Raw genomic sequence first — 15,984 nt, 5'->3', positions numbered from 1 at the left:
TCTCCTCCTCTCAGTATATCTGACTTTGTAATAAAAATAAAATAAATCTTAAAAAAAAAATTAAAAAAAAAAAAGAATGAGTTACTCCAAGTGAGGTTTCTTAGAGGACTCCAAAGAAACCACTAGATTCAGAAGCAGGCCTCAAGGAAAATCACAGGATATATGGTGCAACTTTGGAGAACATGTGTTGGGACTGTGCTGCTTCAGTTGTTGATGCCTGTATGGTTGACAACATGTCCAGATGCATGCCTGTGTCATGGCAGTAAGTTGCTCTAGGCCAGTAGTGGATATCAAATGACTCATCTGAGGATGGAAAACAGAACGGGTTGGACAATTCTGGCCAAGCATTGCAACATGTTCTTAGGTTTGTGGATGCAATAGGTGGACCTTGTCAACCATCAGACCTTGGACAGAATTTCCACTGGAGTAAAGAAAGCAACAATTTCTCAAAAGTATCAAAACTACAGAAATAACATCCTTGAGACATTCTTCCCAAATGTGGTTCTCTAAGGCATCATCAAAAGACTGATCCCCATTCCTAACATCTCAGGTAGTCTGACATCAAGGAATAAAACCTGCTGCTCACTCCACTGCAGACTCAGGACAAAACAAACAAACAAACAAACAACACTGAAGCATATGTCACACACACATTCCTCCATACCTCAGTCTCTCACCCTAAGCAGAACTCTAATAAATGGACATGGATCCCTCTCAATGATGAACACTATTAAAAGGAAAATTAAAAAATGAAAAAGAAAATATAAATTTGATTTGGTGGTGTTCTGGTTTCTTGAGGCTTACTTGGAGAGGAATATCAGAGGGAAAATAAATGTCTATACTAAATGCCAATTTCACAGAAACCATGAGAAAAAGGGAAAGAAAGCTGTGGGGTTACTGGCATGTATGCCCTTCTCTGAAAATCACCGTTCACCTCGTACAAGGCTGAGGATTCAATTCATAGGAGAGAGCTGAGAGGAGGGGAGTTCTGGGGTGGGAGCACTGAGGAGCAGAAGAACAGCTTCTGAGTCTCCACTGAAGCCTGAGGCACTAGACTGCTCGGTATCTAGGATGCCTGTGCAGCAGAAGGGAGAAACAAAAAAGCCAACCAAACACACGGGGAATGATTTTCCACACTCCTCCAGCACTGATGCAGATTCAGAAGGCAAAGCTACTGCAAATCAGTGCAAGTAAACCTCTTCTTTCCTCAGAATCTCTGGAGTGTAGGCCCTGGCTAAGCATCTCATTGCACTTGGCAGCCATGTTTTTATAACCTATCTCAATTGAATTCTAACTAGACAGCATGGGTCAAACTGAGAGTCAATCAGCATCTTTTCTCAGAAACAGATGTCATTAAGCATTCCTACAAACAGAGATAGGGAATTGGATACATTAGCTGTCTCACAGAAATCAGTAATTACCTTTCTATTGCTCTCACTCAGCTTTTGGACAACTTCCTCTCTTATCATCAAAATAGACAAATGCAATGCAAGCCTCATTACCGTTCCAGATGCAAGACTACAGGAGAAATCAGATGGACAGCTACTCACAGATACAGGAGCACCAGGCTTGTAGCCACCAGAACCCAGGTTTCTAAGGAAAAGTCTGACATCAGGTCCGTTGCCACTCACTACTGCAGCTCTCTCCTCTGAGTGTTCTCTGAAGCTGTGTGTGCTGCTCTTTGCTGGGCTGTGCGTGCACAGCTACCCTGCCCTGTAAGCTGTGATCCAGTCAAGGTGACTGGAATATTTATGTACTGAGAAATTAGGTGTGGCTGGAACTGCAAGAGTAGATGATTTACTTTTGCCCTGCTTGCCATCTGGGCTCGCTCCAATTTGGCAGTTGGCAAAGAATCTTAGACACCCCTTGGTATCTCTTAGGCTCATATTCTGTGTTAAATCAATTCTAAAAAAATAATCAATGCTATTGATTTGCTAGTTACATCAGAAAAACAAGTGAAACTATGATAGCAAATCTCCTCAAGCTACCACTGTCTCTACAGCTTCCCACATTTAAATAATCTGAAATTCACACAAACAACCTACACCAAGGCATCTTACTCATGAAGCTTCCTCTGAATAGAATGACCCTCTGCCAATAGATAGGAGTAGACCCTCTGCTACTCCTCCCTCAAATCCCAAAGCACACAGAAACCCTACTGGTAGCATCTTTCTTCACCAAACTCCTCAAACACACCAAGCACTCTCTCCTCCAGATATCATCAGTCCCATACATTCATTTGTATCACTGTCCTTATTGCCCTCCAGCATCACCATCAGCTCCACCTGTGCTTTCATTACCACATCACAAGCATCTCAAAGCCATGCCCTGGTTCTCAGTCTCTGTTATACCTCTAGTGTCTAGCACAGTGGGTGTCATCAGGTTGGTTGAGTCAGGTAATATTGCTAGAACCTTTATAACCATTCTCAGTGACCCTGTGGAGAACATTGCATCTTCCTGGATTATTACCACAGCAAGAGGAGCTATCAGGGCCTCAGTCCCCATGACTGGACATGGTGGGTGATCCACTAGGATTCTGTTGCCACAGAGTTCCTGAAGTGTGGACCAGATGGAACCTTTCCTGCCTTTGGGCTACATTAATTCAGGCTGTGTTCTGTGTACTCAGAGCCCAGCAGTAGATTAATTAGATTTCATTCGCTTTGATTCTCTATCTACAGGAAGATCATGTACCCCAAGAATGGGTGTGAAGTAAAAACACAAGAGAACAGGCAAAATATCCACATGGATCTCTACCACCTTGGCCATCAAGGTTGTGGTAGATGTCACCTTAGGTAGCATAGACACCCAGAGTTTTAAAAAGACAACTCTGTATTTCTTCTTTGGGACTAAAGGGATAGAAAACATACCATCCAACTTTCCAGTCAGTAGGAGGCATATTTAATGGATGGTTTCCATACCTTAATCTGATATGGAAAACAGCCCACAAAGGCTGGGAGAAGGCATAGGATGTCCCTTCTGTCCTCCTTGCACTGCTCTGAAGCCATTGAGCAGAAGTAGGACTTTATTATTAGTGCACATGTTCTAGCTCCTCCTGCAATGTCTCTCTAATAATAGACAACTCTTGCGCCTCTCCACAGCACTGCATGGCTTACAAAATATCTCACACCTTTCTTAATCAATCCTCATGGCAGCCCTAGGAGATAAGCAGTAGTGATAATGTGCTGGTTCCCACCTTTGCAGAAAGTCATGCAATTGTGTCAGATGACATGGGTGTGAAATGAGCATTGCTCTTTGGTTAGCAAGACTATGAGGGGTTCTTGGCTGCGTGGCAAGACCCGGAAGAATGTGTCTGGTCACCTCATTGCTGCCTCACCCCATTGTATGGATACTAAGTCACCTCTCTGATATTTCATTGAATTCTCCTGAGGCTGGTGTTGTTGTTTTTCTGCAAATTTGAAATGATTCTTGTAACTGCTATAACACCTGAAACTAACCAATCAGATTATGGTAAAAGCGTCTTTAACAACTTAAGTCAATGATACTCAGCTAAAAGCATACAATAATGTAATTGAGCCACAATGTTCCCCAACATCCTGTTACGTGCCAATCTTTGGCCTGGAGCTTGCCATAATATAAGGATTGTTTTCCTCAAGAAATGTCTTGATGATATATTGGAACAGATGGCAATAATTGAGGTACAAAGAGTTTGTTTATTTGCAGGTTTCAACTGTTACAACACATGAAATGACACATTTTGGCTTCTCACCACGGAAAGCACAAAGCATATGGTGCATCTTATAAAGGGAGACAAATGTGAAACTTCAAAGAACAATGGTTTAAAAGTTGAAACTTATATTTGTACTTATATATAGGGGAAGAAAATAGTTTAAAAAGATAAAAAGATGTTTCTTGTAAAAGCCTTCTATTCATAGCAAGGCTTAGTTGCCCTGATCCTTTCCACTGCCGTTTAGCAACAACAACAAAAAAAAGCACAACAAAAACAAAAAAACAATTGAACCAGTACTAGGTCAGGTGATTAAAAATTTAATAAAGTATTTGTGATATACATCTTTGTAAATTCCTTTCATTTACGAGCTTTCTTTTTAATTTGGTATTTTTGATATTTTAAGTAATATTAGTTTAGGTTTAGTGAAAATTGATTTTGGATATAAGCAAACCACCTGTCACTTAATAACCGCATGTGCTGCGAACCGTGGACTCTCTGACTTCAACTGGATGGCTGCAGGTTTAAATGAGTAATAGCTTACTGAAAATATTTTCCCTGAAGCAAAACAATAATGATGGTTTTTAGGATTATTTTTGTAATCATTCTTTTATAATGAAGTAAAAATGAAACAATTGAATGTTGTGCAAAAGCTCATGATGATTTGTGTATAAGTCATGGAGGGAACTTTCTTGAGTTGTCCAATATGAGCATCATGTCGTAGCAGTCCAAGTCGCCACCTCTTCTTGTCTTTTAGCTAATCCATGCATCCTTTGCAAGCTCTGAAGTCAGCTGGAGATGGTCTCTGGCACACTTTGTCATTGTGGAATCAAACAAATAGAAGAGAGACTTTCCCAAGCAGTTAAAACAAGAAGCCATAGAGACACATGCATGCCGTCGGCCAAAGAGGTAGCAAGCTAACACCCAGGCTGCTCTGTGTGGCGCCAGAGGCTTGTACACTGGGCATTCTGGCCTGTGGCCTGTGGCAATGGTGGCAGTAGGCAGCTGTGGGAGCTAAGAGCTCTGTGTGAGAGGTCCCAGACACATCTGAGGATGCCGCTTCACCACCCTCAGCCTCTCCCCGCTGGGCTCCATGCTGGGTGCTGAGGCAGGGAAAGGAACTCGCCTTGGGCACCATGAGAGCAGCCTTAGCTTTTTCAACACTGTCCTCCATCTCCACAAGTTATAGGCCTCCCTTAATGTTAGTAAGCAAATGTGCAGGGGAGCAATGGAGGCTGCTGCCCTCCAGCCTTGCTCCTACCCAGGGTTTGCACCCACTGTTGCGTTGGAACTCCACTTTTTCTCTATTTCTCTATTTCTTTCTTCCTTTCTTTCTCGCTAGCTTGCTTTCTCTTCATGGTTAGCTGGTGGGAGCAGGTATCAGTAAGGGAAGACTTCTGGCACAAGACAGCATCAGCTCCTCTGGCTCCATCGTATCTACAAAAGGACACTTCTGGATTCTGCTGAGGAAATTCAAATTGGTGTCCTGGGGGAGTAGAACATTGGGAAAACATTCTTGATCACCAGATTCATGCATGACATTTTAGACATAATGTATCAGGCAATACCTGGCATTGTTTTTTCTTTCTTTTTTTTAAATCAGAAACAATGTATTTGGATGATAGAAAAGCCAGGCTAATGTGTGGAATACTGTGGGTCAGGCACATGTTCACAGCCTCATTCCCAGTGACATCCTTGATTCTTTTGCAGGTATAGTAGTTCACAATATTACAAATGTTAATGGCTTCCAGCAAACTCCAAAATGGGTTGATAATATCATAACAGAAAGAGGAAATGATGATATCATCATGCTAGCACAAATTAAAACAGATCTTGTTGACAAGAAGCAAGTGTCTACTGAGGAGGGAAAGAGGAAAGCCAATGAGCTAAATGCCATGTTTATTTAAACTAGTGAGAAAGCAAAATAAATGTAAAGAAGTTCTTCTGACTTGTGGCAACAGCTTTGCCTAGAATAGAAAACACACTGGACAGAACGAGGAAAGATATGATTGACATAAATCTGGAAAAGCCTCAGGACAGCCAGTCAGCAAATGCTGTTCCTGCTAATGCCGGCCACACCTTCACTTTACCCTGCTCCCAAAGCCCACCAATTTGTCCCACTACCTCTCATTGGCTGCAATGTGAATATTGGTTTGACCCTCTCTGCTTCAGTAATAACATATGACAGGTCCTCATTGCTACCTGTCTCATGGAGATGTTATCTTAGCACCACAGTTACTAAAGTCAGTGTCTTCATTATTTGTATTTTACAAAAAGACAAAAGGTTCAGCATAGTCCAGTGAAAAATTAGATACCTTTTCTTAATTTTTTTTCCTTTTTTAATATGACCATGTACTACAAAGCCATGGAAATTTCAGCAGTAGTATCAGTATGGTTTGTTTAAGAAGCAATATGAGGGCGGGAAGATGGCTGACTGCAGAGAGCTGGTGTAGGTTGGAGTAGGGAAAGAGGGGAACTGATCCAGCAAAGAAACAGGACAGGAAACAGAAAATTGTAGGGAGAAGAGTGAGAAGGTCACTGGAGCTCACTAAAGCAAGAAGATCTACACGGCGTGAAGGAACAGCCACAAAAAGTGGGAAAGAATATACAGCACACTGCAGGGAACTTGGTGAGTCACGATCCCAGGCAGGGGGAAGGCGGCAGAGACTCAACCGTCCCAAGGACAGAGGCGGCTGGAAGGATAGGCACCCACACCGACAGGGGCACCAGTCCTCTGGAGGGCAGGAGCCCCGAGAGGAGGCTACTGGACTGATCATTGGGGGCATCATCCCCTGCAGAAGTGGAGGACAAGCAGGGGAGATTTCCCAGAGGCTTGCCTCCCAGCTGCTCAGCGGCTTTGGGAGAGTGCAGAGGGAACAGGAGCAGCGCTGTGGGACTGGGGCTCAGAGATTCCCGTATCGGCTCCGAGCTGTGGACTGGCTGCTGGGGAGTCCAGTGGATTCTGTTGCTGGGCTCGGACTGAGCTCCAGAGGCTGGGCAACGCCCGGCAGGGACCTCACATCCTGGGTGGAGGAGCAGACTAGTGGGGGCACGTCTGCGTGTCCCTCACAGTTCTATGCCTCTCGGTGACCCGCTTTCACCCTTGAGAGAGTGCAGCTGAGGAAGTGGCTTCTCTAGGGCAGAGTCCCCTGCTGGGCCCAGGTGAAAAGGCCAGACCAGAGCAGGCTCCACAGAATTGGCCTGACAGGTTCTCCCAGCAGGAGCCCGCTCGGAAAGACCTGCCTGCAGTGTCAGTGGAGCAGCGCCTCTGAGTGGGAATCCCGGAGAGCGCAGTTCGGCACTGGGACTAGCGGAGATTTCTAGCCCAGCCAGCCCGGAGTTGGGGATTTCAGGCTTCGATCAGCAGGGGCCTCTGCTGTGCTAACTTCAAGCCCTGAAGGAGAGTCTCGGCTCAGCACTGAGGCAGAAACCCCCGCTGTGCTAGCCCCATGACCCAGAGCCGAGGCACGGCTCAGCAGAGTGAATCTGTAGGGCACCGCCTTTGAGAGGGAGCCACAAGGGAAGGGGCCTGGCACTAGGGCTGGCCCACAAAGCCTCCTGACCCAGCTCGGGGCTGTGACCTACACACCCTGAAAGTAGCTGGTGACTCAGGCAGTATGCCCTGCTGGGCTCAGCCAGAGACCCCAAACCAGAGCCAGCTCAGCTGAATCGATGCTAAAATCCCAAAACAACAAGAAACAAAAACACAATGAGAAGTATCAGAAAAAGCAATGGCCCAGAGGAAAGATCAAGCACTCATTCCCAATACAACCAAAAACTAATCCCAATATCTGAGATGCAAGATGAAGACATAGAAGAGATACCAGATAAGGACTTTAAGAAACTAGTGATGAAATTCATCAGAGACAGTGAGAAGCGTTGGGAAGAGTCCAAGGTATTCGAAAACCATGTCCCTGCAGAAATAAATCAAGTCAAAAAGGGAATCCTCGATATAGAACACAAAATCGAAAGCCTAACCAACAGAATGAACACAGCAGAGGACAGAATATCAGAATTGGAAGACAATCAGAATGAAAGGCAGCAGCTCATCAAACAGTTGGAGACAAATCTAGAGAAAGCCATAGGTCCATACAGGAAATGAAAGACAACCTCAAAAAATCAAATGTTAGAATAATAGGCCTTCCCGAAGGAGTGGAAAAGGAGACAGGCTTGCAACGGGTGCTCAATGAGATAATACAGGAGAACTTACAGAACACTGCAAATATAAATCCAGCACAAATCCAGGAAGGACAAAGGACCACCAGTAGATATGATCCAAACAGATCGTCACCCAGACATGTGGTCCTCAAGCTACCCTCAAGTCAACATAAAGAAACTATTCTAAGACAAGTAAGAAAAAGTATAAGATTACTTTCAGGGGAAGGAAAATCAGAATCACAGCCGACCTATCAGAAGAAACGCTCCAAGCAAGGAGAGAATGGGGTAAAACCTATCAAATCCTGAAACAAAACAACTGCCAACCAAGAATAATGTACCCAGCAAAGCTCTCATTTGTGTTTGAGAATGAAATCAAAAACTTCAACAGTAAAGAGAAACTGGAAGAATGCATCAACACGAAACCAGCTCTGGAAAATCTCCTCAGGAAGGTGCTAAACCCAGAAAGAAAAAATGAAAACCAAAATCAAAGATGGCAAATGGGAAGACCTCCCCACTAAAACACATACAAGGAAAGTCAAGCAATCAGAAACTCTAATAAGTCAAAAATACACACTTGCACACTTACACACACTCATGGCAGCCCAAAATCAATTTCTCTCAATATTATCTCTAAACACAAATGGCCTAAACTCACCAATCAAAAGGCATAGATTAACGGAATGGATCATCACACAGCACCCAACAATCTGTTGCCTACAAGAGACACATCTAACCAGAAAAGCCTGTAAGAAATTTAAAGTGAAGGGATGGCAAAAGACATTTCATACCAATGACAAGAAACAAAGGCTGGAGTAGCTGTTCTAATCTCAGATGACCTAGACTTCAAGCTCACAGACATCAAAAAGGACAGAGAAGGACATTATATATTGGTGAAGGAATTGATACATCAGGAAGTAATTACAATCGTGAACATATATGCACCTAATTCCAATGCACCTAGCTACGTGAAGCAATTACTTACAGACTTGAGGGAAGACATAGATACACACACAATAATAGTGGGCGATCTTAACACTCCGCTAACAACTATAGACAGATCAACAAAACAAAAACTCAACAAAGGAACAACAGAGCTCATACAAACTTTAGAACAACTGGACTTAGTAGACATCTATAGGACATTTTATCCTAAGACCACAGATTATACATTTTTTTCAGCAGTGCATGGCACCTTCTCCAGGATCGACCACATGATAAGACACAAAGCAAATCTAAATAACTTCAAAAAGATAGGAATCATACCATGTACCCTATCAGACCACCACGGAATGAAACTGGAAATCAGCAATTCAAAATGCCCCAGGAAATACAGAAACTCTTGGAGGCTGAACAATATGCTATTAAATGAACAATGTATCAAAGAAGAAATTAAAGATGAGATCAAAAAATTTATGGAAACCAATGAAAACCCTGACACAACATTCCAAAACTTGTGGGACACTGCCAAAGCAGTACTACGGGGTAAACTCATCGCAATTGGAGCTCATGTCAAGGCCCAAGAGAGGCGCCAAATACAGGAACTAACCACACACCTCCAGGAATTGGAAAAGCAGCAGCAGATGAGCCCCACACACAACAGGAAACAAGAAATCATCAAAACAAGGGAGGAAATCAACCAGATAGAAATCAAAAAAACCATACACAAAATCAATGAATCAAAAAGCTGGTTTTTTCAAAAGATAAACAAAATAGACACCCCGCTGGCCCGACTGACAAAGAAAAAACAAGAGAAGGCAAGAATTAACAGCATCAAAGATGAAAAAGGCAACATAACAACAGACATTACAACCATTAAGAACATAATTAGAAATTACCACAAAGCACTGTACTCCAACAAATCAGAAGACCACCAAGAAATGGAAAAGTTCTTAGCCTCACACAACCTGCCAAAACTTAGCCCAGAGGCAACAAACGACCTGAAAAAACCCATAACTGAAGCAGAGATTGAATCAGTGATTAAAGACCTCCCAACAAAGAAAAGCCCAGGCCCAGATGGCTTCACTACAGAATTCTACAAAACATTTCGAACAGAACTAACCCCAATCCTCTACAAACTCTTCAAAACAATAGAAAAGGAAGCAGCTCTTCCAAACTCATTCTATGAAGCCAACATTACCTTAATCCCAAAACCCGACAGAGATCCTACAGAGAAAGAAAACTACAGACCTATCTCTCTGATGAACATTGACGCTAAGATTCTCAACAAAATCCTAGCCAAGAGAATTCAAAAAATCATCCGACAGATCATTCATCCGGATCAAGTAGGATTCATCCCGGGAATGCAGGGATGGTTCAACATAAGGAAATCCATAAATCTGATACACCACATCCAAAAACTGAAAAACAAGAATCACATGATAGTATCAATAGACACAGGAAAAACTTTATACAAAATCCAGCACAACTTTCTGCTAAAAACCCTAACCAACGTAGGCATAGATGGAAAAATTCACAATATAATCAAAGCAATATATGAAAAACCCAACACCAGCATCATACTGAATGGAGAAAAACTAGAACCCTTCCCACTGAAATCTGGAACAAGACAGGGATGTCCGCTTTCTCCACTGCTATTCAACATAGTTCTAGAGGTACTCGCTGAGGCCATAAGACAAGAAAAAGAAATCAAAGGAATCCAAATGGGAAATGAAGAAGTCAAGCTATCACTATATGCAGATGACATGATTCTTTATATGGAAGAGCCAAAAGGCTCAACACAGAGACTACTAGAACTTATACGAGAGTTCGGTGGAGTGGCAGGGTACAAAGTTAATGAACAAATATCAACAGCCATAGTGTATGCAAACAGCCACAAGTTGGAAAAAGATCTAACCAGCAAGATACCATTCAAAATAACAGAGAAAAACATGAAGTATCTGGGAATAAACCTAACCAAAAATGTAGGAGACCTATTTGAGGAAAACTACAAACTACTGAAAAAAGAAATTGAACAAGATCTAGAAAGATGGAGTAACAGCCCATGCTCCTGGATAGGTAAAATCAATATCATTAAAATGTCTATATTGTCAAAAGCAATATATACATTCAACGCAATTCCAATCAAATTGCCAAAAACATTCTTCACGGAACTGGAAACAATGATCCAAAGGTTCATCTGGAAACACAAAAAACCACGAATACCTAGAACCATCCTGAAGAACAGGAAGTTAGCAGGGGGAATCACATGGCAGTGGTTATCAAAACAGCGTGGTACTGGCACAAAGATAGAGAGGAAGATCAATGGAGCAGAATAGAAACACCAGAAGGGAACCCACACAGATACAGTCAAATAATCTTTGATAAAAGGACAAACGATAATCCTGGCAAATGGGAAGGTCTCTTCAATAAATGCTGCTGGGACAACTGGTTGATGGCCTGCAGAAACAAAAAGATAGACCCACATCTCTCACCATATACTAAGATCAAATCTAAATGGATAAAAGATCTAAACATGCATCCAGAAACCTTCCAACTTTTGGAACAAAATGTTGGAAACACACTGCAACACTTAGGGGTAGACCCTCACTTCCTAAAAAAGACTCCAAAAGCAGTAGAAATTGAAACCAAAATAAACAAATGGGACCTCATCAAACTAAGAAGCTTCTGCACAGCAAAGGAAACAATCAACAAAGTAAAAAAGCAACCCACAGAATGGGAGAAGATCTTCACGCATGACTTAGGTGATAGAGGACTAATCTCCAGAGCATACAAAGAATTACAAAACAGCCAAAACACCAAAATAAACAAGCCACTCAAGAAATGGGCATGGGAAATGAGCAGACATTTCACAAAAGAACAATTCCAAATGGCAAATAAACATATGAAAAAATGCTCAAGCTCCCGCCAATAAGGGAAATTCAAATTAAAACATCAATGAGATACCACCTTATGCCAATAAGGGTGGCCCACATGAAAAACACCAACAACACTTGCTGGCGAGGTTGCGGGGAAAAAGGAACCCTACTCCATTGCTGGTGGGGCTGCAGATTGGTACAGCCTCTATGGAAATCAGTATGGAGAATATCCAAACAACTCAAAATCGACATACCGTATGACCCAGCTATAGCACTCCTAGGAATATATCCAGAACACTTATTTTATGAGAAACCAACATGCACTCCTATGTTCATAGCAACACAATCAGTAAGTGCAAAAACATGGAAACAGCCAAAATGCCCATCAGCAGAGGATTGGATAAGAAAGCTATGGTTCATCTACTCCATGGAATACTACTCAGCTATTAAAAAAAACACAATGCAGTTCTTTGTGGCCAAATGGGCCAAACTGGAAACCATAATGCTAAGGGAAATGAACCAATCCCAAAACGTTAGATACCACATGTTTGCCTTAATTTAAGAGGATATGATGTTAAGCATATCATGTTATGTTATGGATATTATGTCATTTGTAGTATATAAACTAAAATTGAACTGTGAATGGGGGGTCATAGAAAGTGGTTAAGAAATAGTATTTATTTTTAACATGTTGACTGCTCAATATCATGTCAATTAATTCCATAACGATGTTAATTGTTGCAGATGGTATATTAGTGCTTTTATTTGACCGGGAAGATACTCTGCTGATTCTGCCCTCAGACCAGAGAGGGTCTTCCCAATAAGTAGTTGGACTTGTCTGGACTATAAGATGTTGGACTCTGTGCTCTGCAAATTCTTGCAGGGAGGGAATTTCAACTAAACTTGAACTATGGTTATGCAACAAGGTGGAGGAACCCACCATGAGGGGAGGATGGGGGGGGAGAATCCCAGATTCTATGTAATTACGACACAATGTAATTAATGAATAAATTTAAATAAAAAAAGAAAGTAATAATGATGGTAGAAGAATTAATAAGGTACTTATTTGGGACAGAAATTCTTTCCCTAATGCTCTCAGTACTGTTTCTTTAATATTTGTGATAGTATTGGATCCTGGAAAGTTATAACCACTAATTATAAACTGGGATTGGTTTAACGCACATCAATCCATCTTTGGAGTGAAAAAGAATGATTGCTAGTTGTACTCAGCAGAACTTTCTGTTTGAACATATTCTAATGATTAATAATAACATGTTAGTAGATTTCAATGGATTAAAGCAAAAAGTTATTATAAAGATACCTGGTAATGACATTCATGTAACATATGCTTGAGATTTAATGCTGAATCTTTTGAAAGTTCATGTGTAGATTACTGGTTTATTTCTGACACTCATGACTATAGCCCCAATTGTGAACTGCTCTCATCTGTGTACCTTAACTTCCACTAAAAAGTAATTATTCTGGCTTGTTCATTTTGATGTGTTCATCTCTTTCTTTATGGTGCTCCATTGCATTCCTTGCCATAGCAGTTTACTTTGGTTCAGGAGTTAATTTGATTAATATCATTGAATGTTTATCACTATTTTGTTCTACAATTTCAACAATTTCACTTCTTGTTATTGTATATGAAATAAATATATTACTTCTTAAAAAAAAAAAAGAAGCAATATGCTCACAGCAGCACTTGGCCTACCTCCTTGAGCTCTTCACGCTTTCCTCACCTTTACTTAGTCATCCCAGCCTGGCCTTATGAAGGCCATCCTCTGGTCAACCTCCAGATAGGGCATGCACTGTGTAATGTCCCTCCTTTGTTTCACTCCCTGCAATAGCTCACAACACCCACAGTTATATTTTGAATGCATTCAGCATTGCAAGACCACACCTGATCTGTCCACTGACTTACTAGTGTTGTTTCAGTCCACCTAGCCATATGCAGACCATATTTGAAGCAAATGGCATCTTTTGCTTCCTTTCAAGTTGCCCAGAAGTTATAAGTAGATGTTTCCTTGCATGTGTTGGGTTTCGCCAGGCCATAGTGACCCAGTGCATGTACAACACAGTGGATTCCTATCTACATCTAAGGAGTTCACCATAGCATCCTCTCCCTAGGAAATCTTATCAACTACCTCAGTATATAGATGGAGAGAGGGCCCCACTTGCAAACAATCACAGTTCCAACAGAAAATTCACAGTGACTGTCAATCCATGTAACTGAAAGATTAGAATGTGTGAGAAAGTAATCCCCTACCCACAGAGCCTGCATCCCTTTGGGCTACCTGTTTGAGTTCAGCTATTCCACATCCAATCCATCTCCTTGCTAATGCATCTGGGAAGGCAGCAGAAGATGGTTCAAGTTTACAGGCCCTTGCAACCATGTAGGTAAACTATTTGAAGCTTGTGGCTATGGAGCTTCATCTGCCTCAATCCCAGCTGTTGCAGCCATTTGGAGAGGGAAGCAGACAACGGAAGGTCTCTATTTCACCTTCTGATTCTACCTTTTAACTAAAAAATTAAAAATACCCAAGCCTGAGTGCACAGAAATATGAGAAAGACAAGATTACACAGGGAAACGAATCTTAGAAATACACAGGCAATAAGGAAGCAGTCAAAATACAGACCAGGCTCTGAATCTTGGGTTTTATACTAAAAACACAGCACTGGGACTGTCAGAAACAGACCCGAATTCTGCAGGACTCACCACAATGCCCCTGCGCTTAGTAGGCACAATGTGACATGTCTCATACTTGTAAGCATTTGCATCAGAGATTAGAAAATCTATACAGGTGAAATTCACACACCATAAATCAAGCATTTTAGGGGCTAGCATTGTGGTGTAAGAGATTAAGTCACTATTTATAATACTGGCTTCCCACAGAAACACCTGTTCAACTCCCACTGCTACATTTCTGAACAAGCACCCCAGTAAAACACCTGAAAAATACGACCCATGTGCTTAGGTCCATGATACACAGATGGGAAACCTGGATGGAATTTCAGGTTCCTGGATTTGGCCAAAGTCCTGGATGCTGAGGTCATTTGGGAAGGGAAAATGGTATATAAACTTTCTCTCTCTCCCTCTCTCTATCTCTCTTTCTCACTCCCCTAACTCCATACTTCAAATAAAAAAAAACCCACAATTTTGAATTAATCATAAAAGTACCAACCACTGGAACTTATAAACCTCACATTTTTGGACAACCAAACTCTCAATCTCATTTCAAATATGCACATCACTCCAAGAGAAAATCCTGTTCCACTAAATGCTTTCCTCGCGTTGCTTCTCTCACCTCCTGGAAAGTAATACTGTGTGCTCTGTTCTGATAAGTCAGCCCATTCTGGACAGTTCACATGAAGATCAGACAACATGTGGACTAAGATGGCATAATATGTCAACAGTCATGCGTATGAATCATAATAATGGTTACATGGTGTTACAGATTATGTATATATCATTTATTTTCCTACTCATTAATTTATGAATATTTCAGGTGTCCTAACTTTTGACTTTCAGAATTGATTGAGGTGAGCCTGAGCATGTATTTTACAGTTAGACTTTTCCATTCTCTTCAGAATATCACCAAATATAGCATTCCTGGATTACATGGTAACTCTAGGCCTAATCATTTGAGAAAATAAAAACTATTTCCACATCAGTTGCTCTTCTTTACATTGTCACGGGCAAAAACGGACACCATTCAGATCAGATCAGCTCTGGATGCTGCAGTCCCTAGGGAACAAACCAGTGCATGCAATTCTGTGTCTGAGAATCAAGATGACAGAATAGGATAAGAAAAGATTTAAACAGATGGAGAAATATTAGAAAGAAGCAGAGAGGGCACATTTCAGGAAATAAGAGAAGACAGACTGATGGTAGAGAGGTGCCTGGAGACTGAATGACAACAGAAAGCAACAGAGACAATGATGTGCTCATATAGTGATCAGATACCCTAGCAGCAGTCAGTGAAAGGCAATCTGAACTTCACAGGCAGCCAGAGCTTCACCAGCAACAAAGTTCCACCCAAACTTTTTCTGGAGAGATCCCTGATCTAATAGCCATCAGATGCGGAACTCCACGTGTGGCACAACAGGCAACATTTTGTACACAATCGGAAAAGCTATGAGAGTTGCAAAGACAACATTAAGCTGTGAATGCATTTAGCTGGGAGGGAATACATTGATCTCTGTGCATTGCACTGATTCCACATCAAAAATAACACCGACTTTGACATCTTATGTTCAAACAAGACCAGCACCAACAACAGCCTCGTTCTTTATGACACCTTGTGACTCCCTATTCCTGGGACA

General features: G+C 41.7%; 1 protein-coding gene and 1 pseudogene across 1 annotated transcript in view; one reads left to right on the top strand and one right to left on the bottom strand.

Moving 5' to 3' along the window:
- The window catches only part of LOC131483159 (cytochrome P450 3A6-like), a 40,048-nt gene extending 38,360 nt beyond the window's left edge, over positions 1 to 1,688 (bottom strand). The window contains exon 1 of the mRNA XM_058680492.1: positions 1,551 to 1,688. Coding sequence (XP_058536475.1) covers positions 1,551 to 1,612 — 62 coding nt within the window. The 5' untranslated portion in view covers positions 1,613 to 1,688. The remainder of the gene's footprint in view (positions 1 to 1,550) is intronic.
- Positions 1,689 to 4,576: 2,888 nt separating this feature from the next.
- On the top strand, positions 4,577 to 15,828 carry LOC131483158 (ras-related protein Rab-6A-like; annotated as a pseudogene).
- Positions 15,829 to 15,984: the final 156 nt, after the last annotated feature.

The sequence above is a fragment of the Ochotona princeps genome, chromosome 24, assembly GCF_030435755.1.
Source record: "Ochotona princeps isolate mOchPri1 chromosome 24, mOchPri1.hap1, whole genome shotgun sequence".
Classification (NCBI taxonomy): Eukaryota; Metazoa; Chordata; class Mammalia; order Lagomorpha; family Ochotonidae; genus Ochotona; species Ochotona princeps.
The sequence above is the reverse complement of the archived record's forward strand: the minus strand, read 5'-3'. Positions and strand labels throughout refer to the sequence as shown.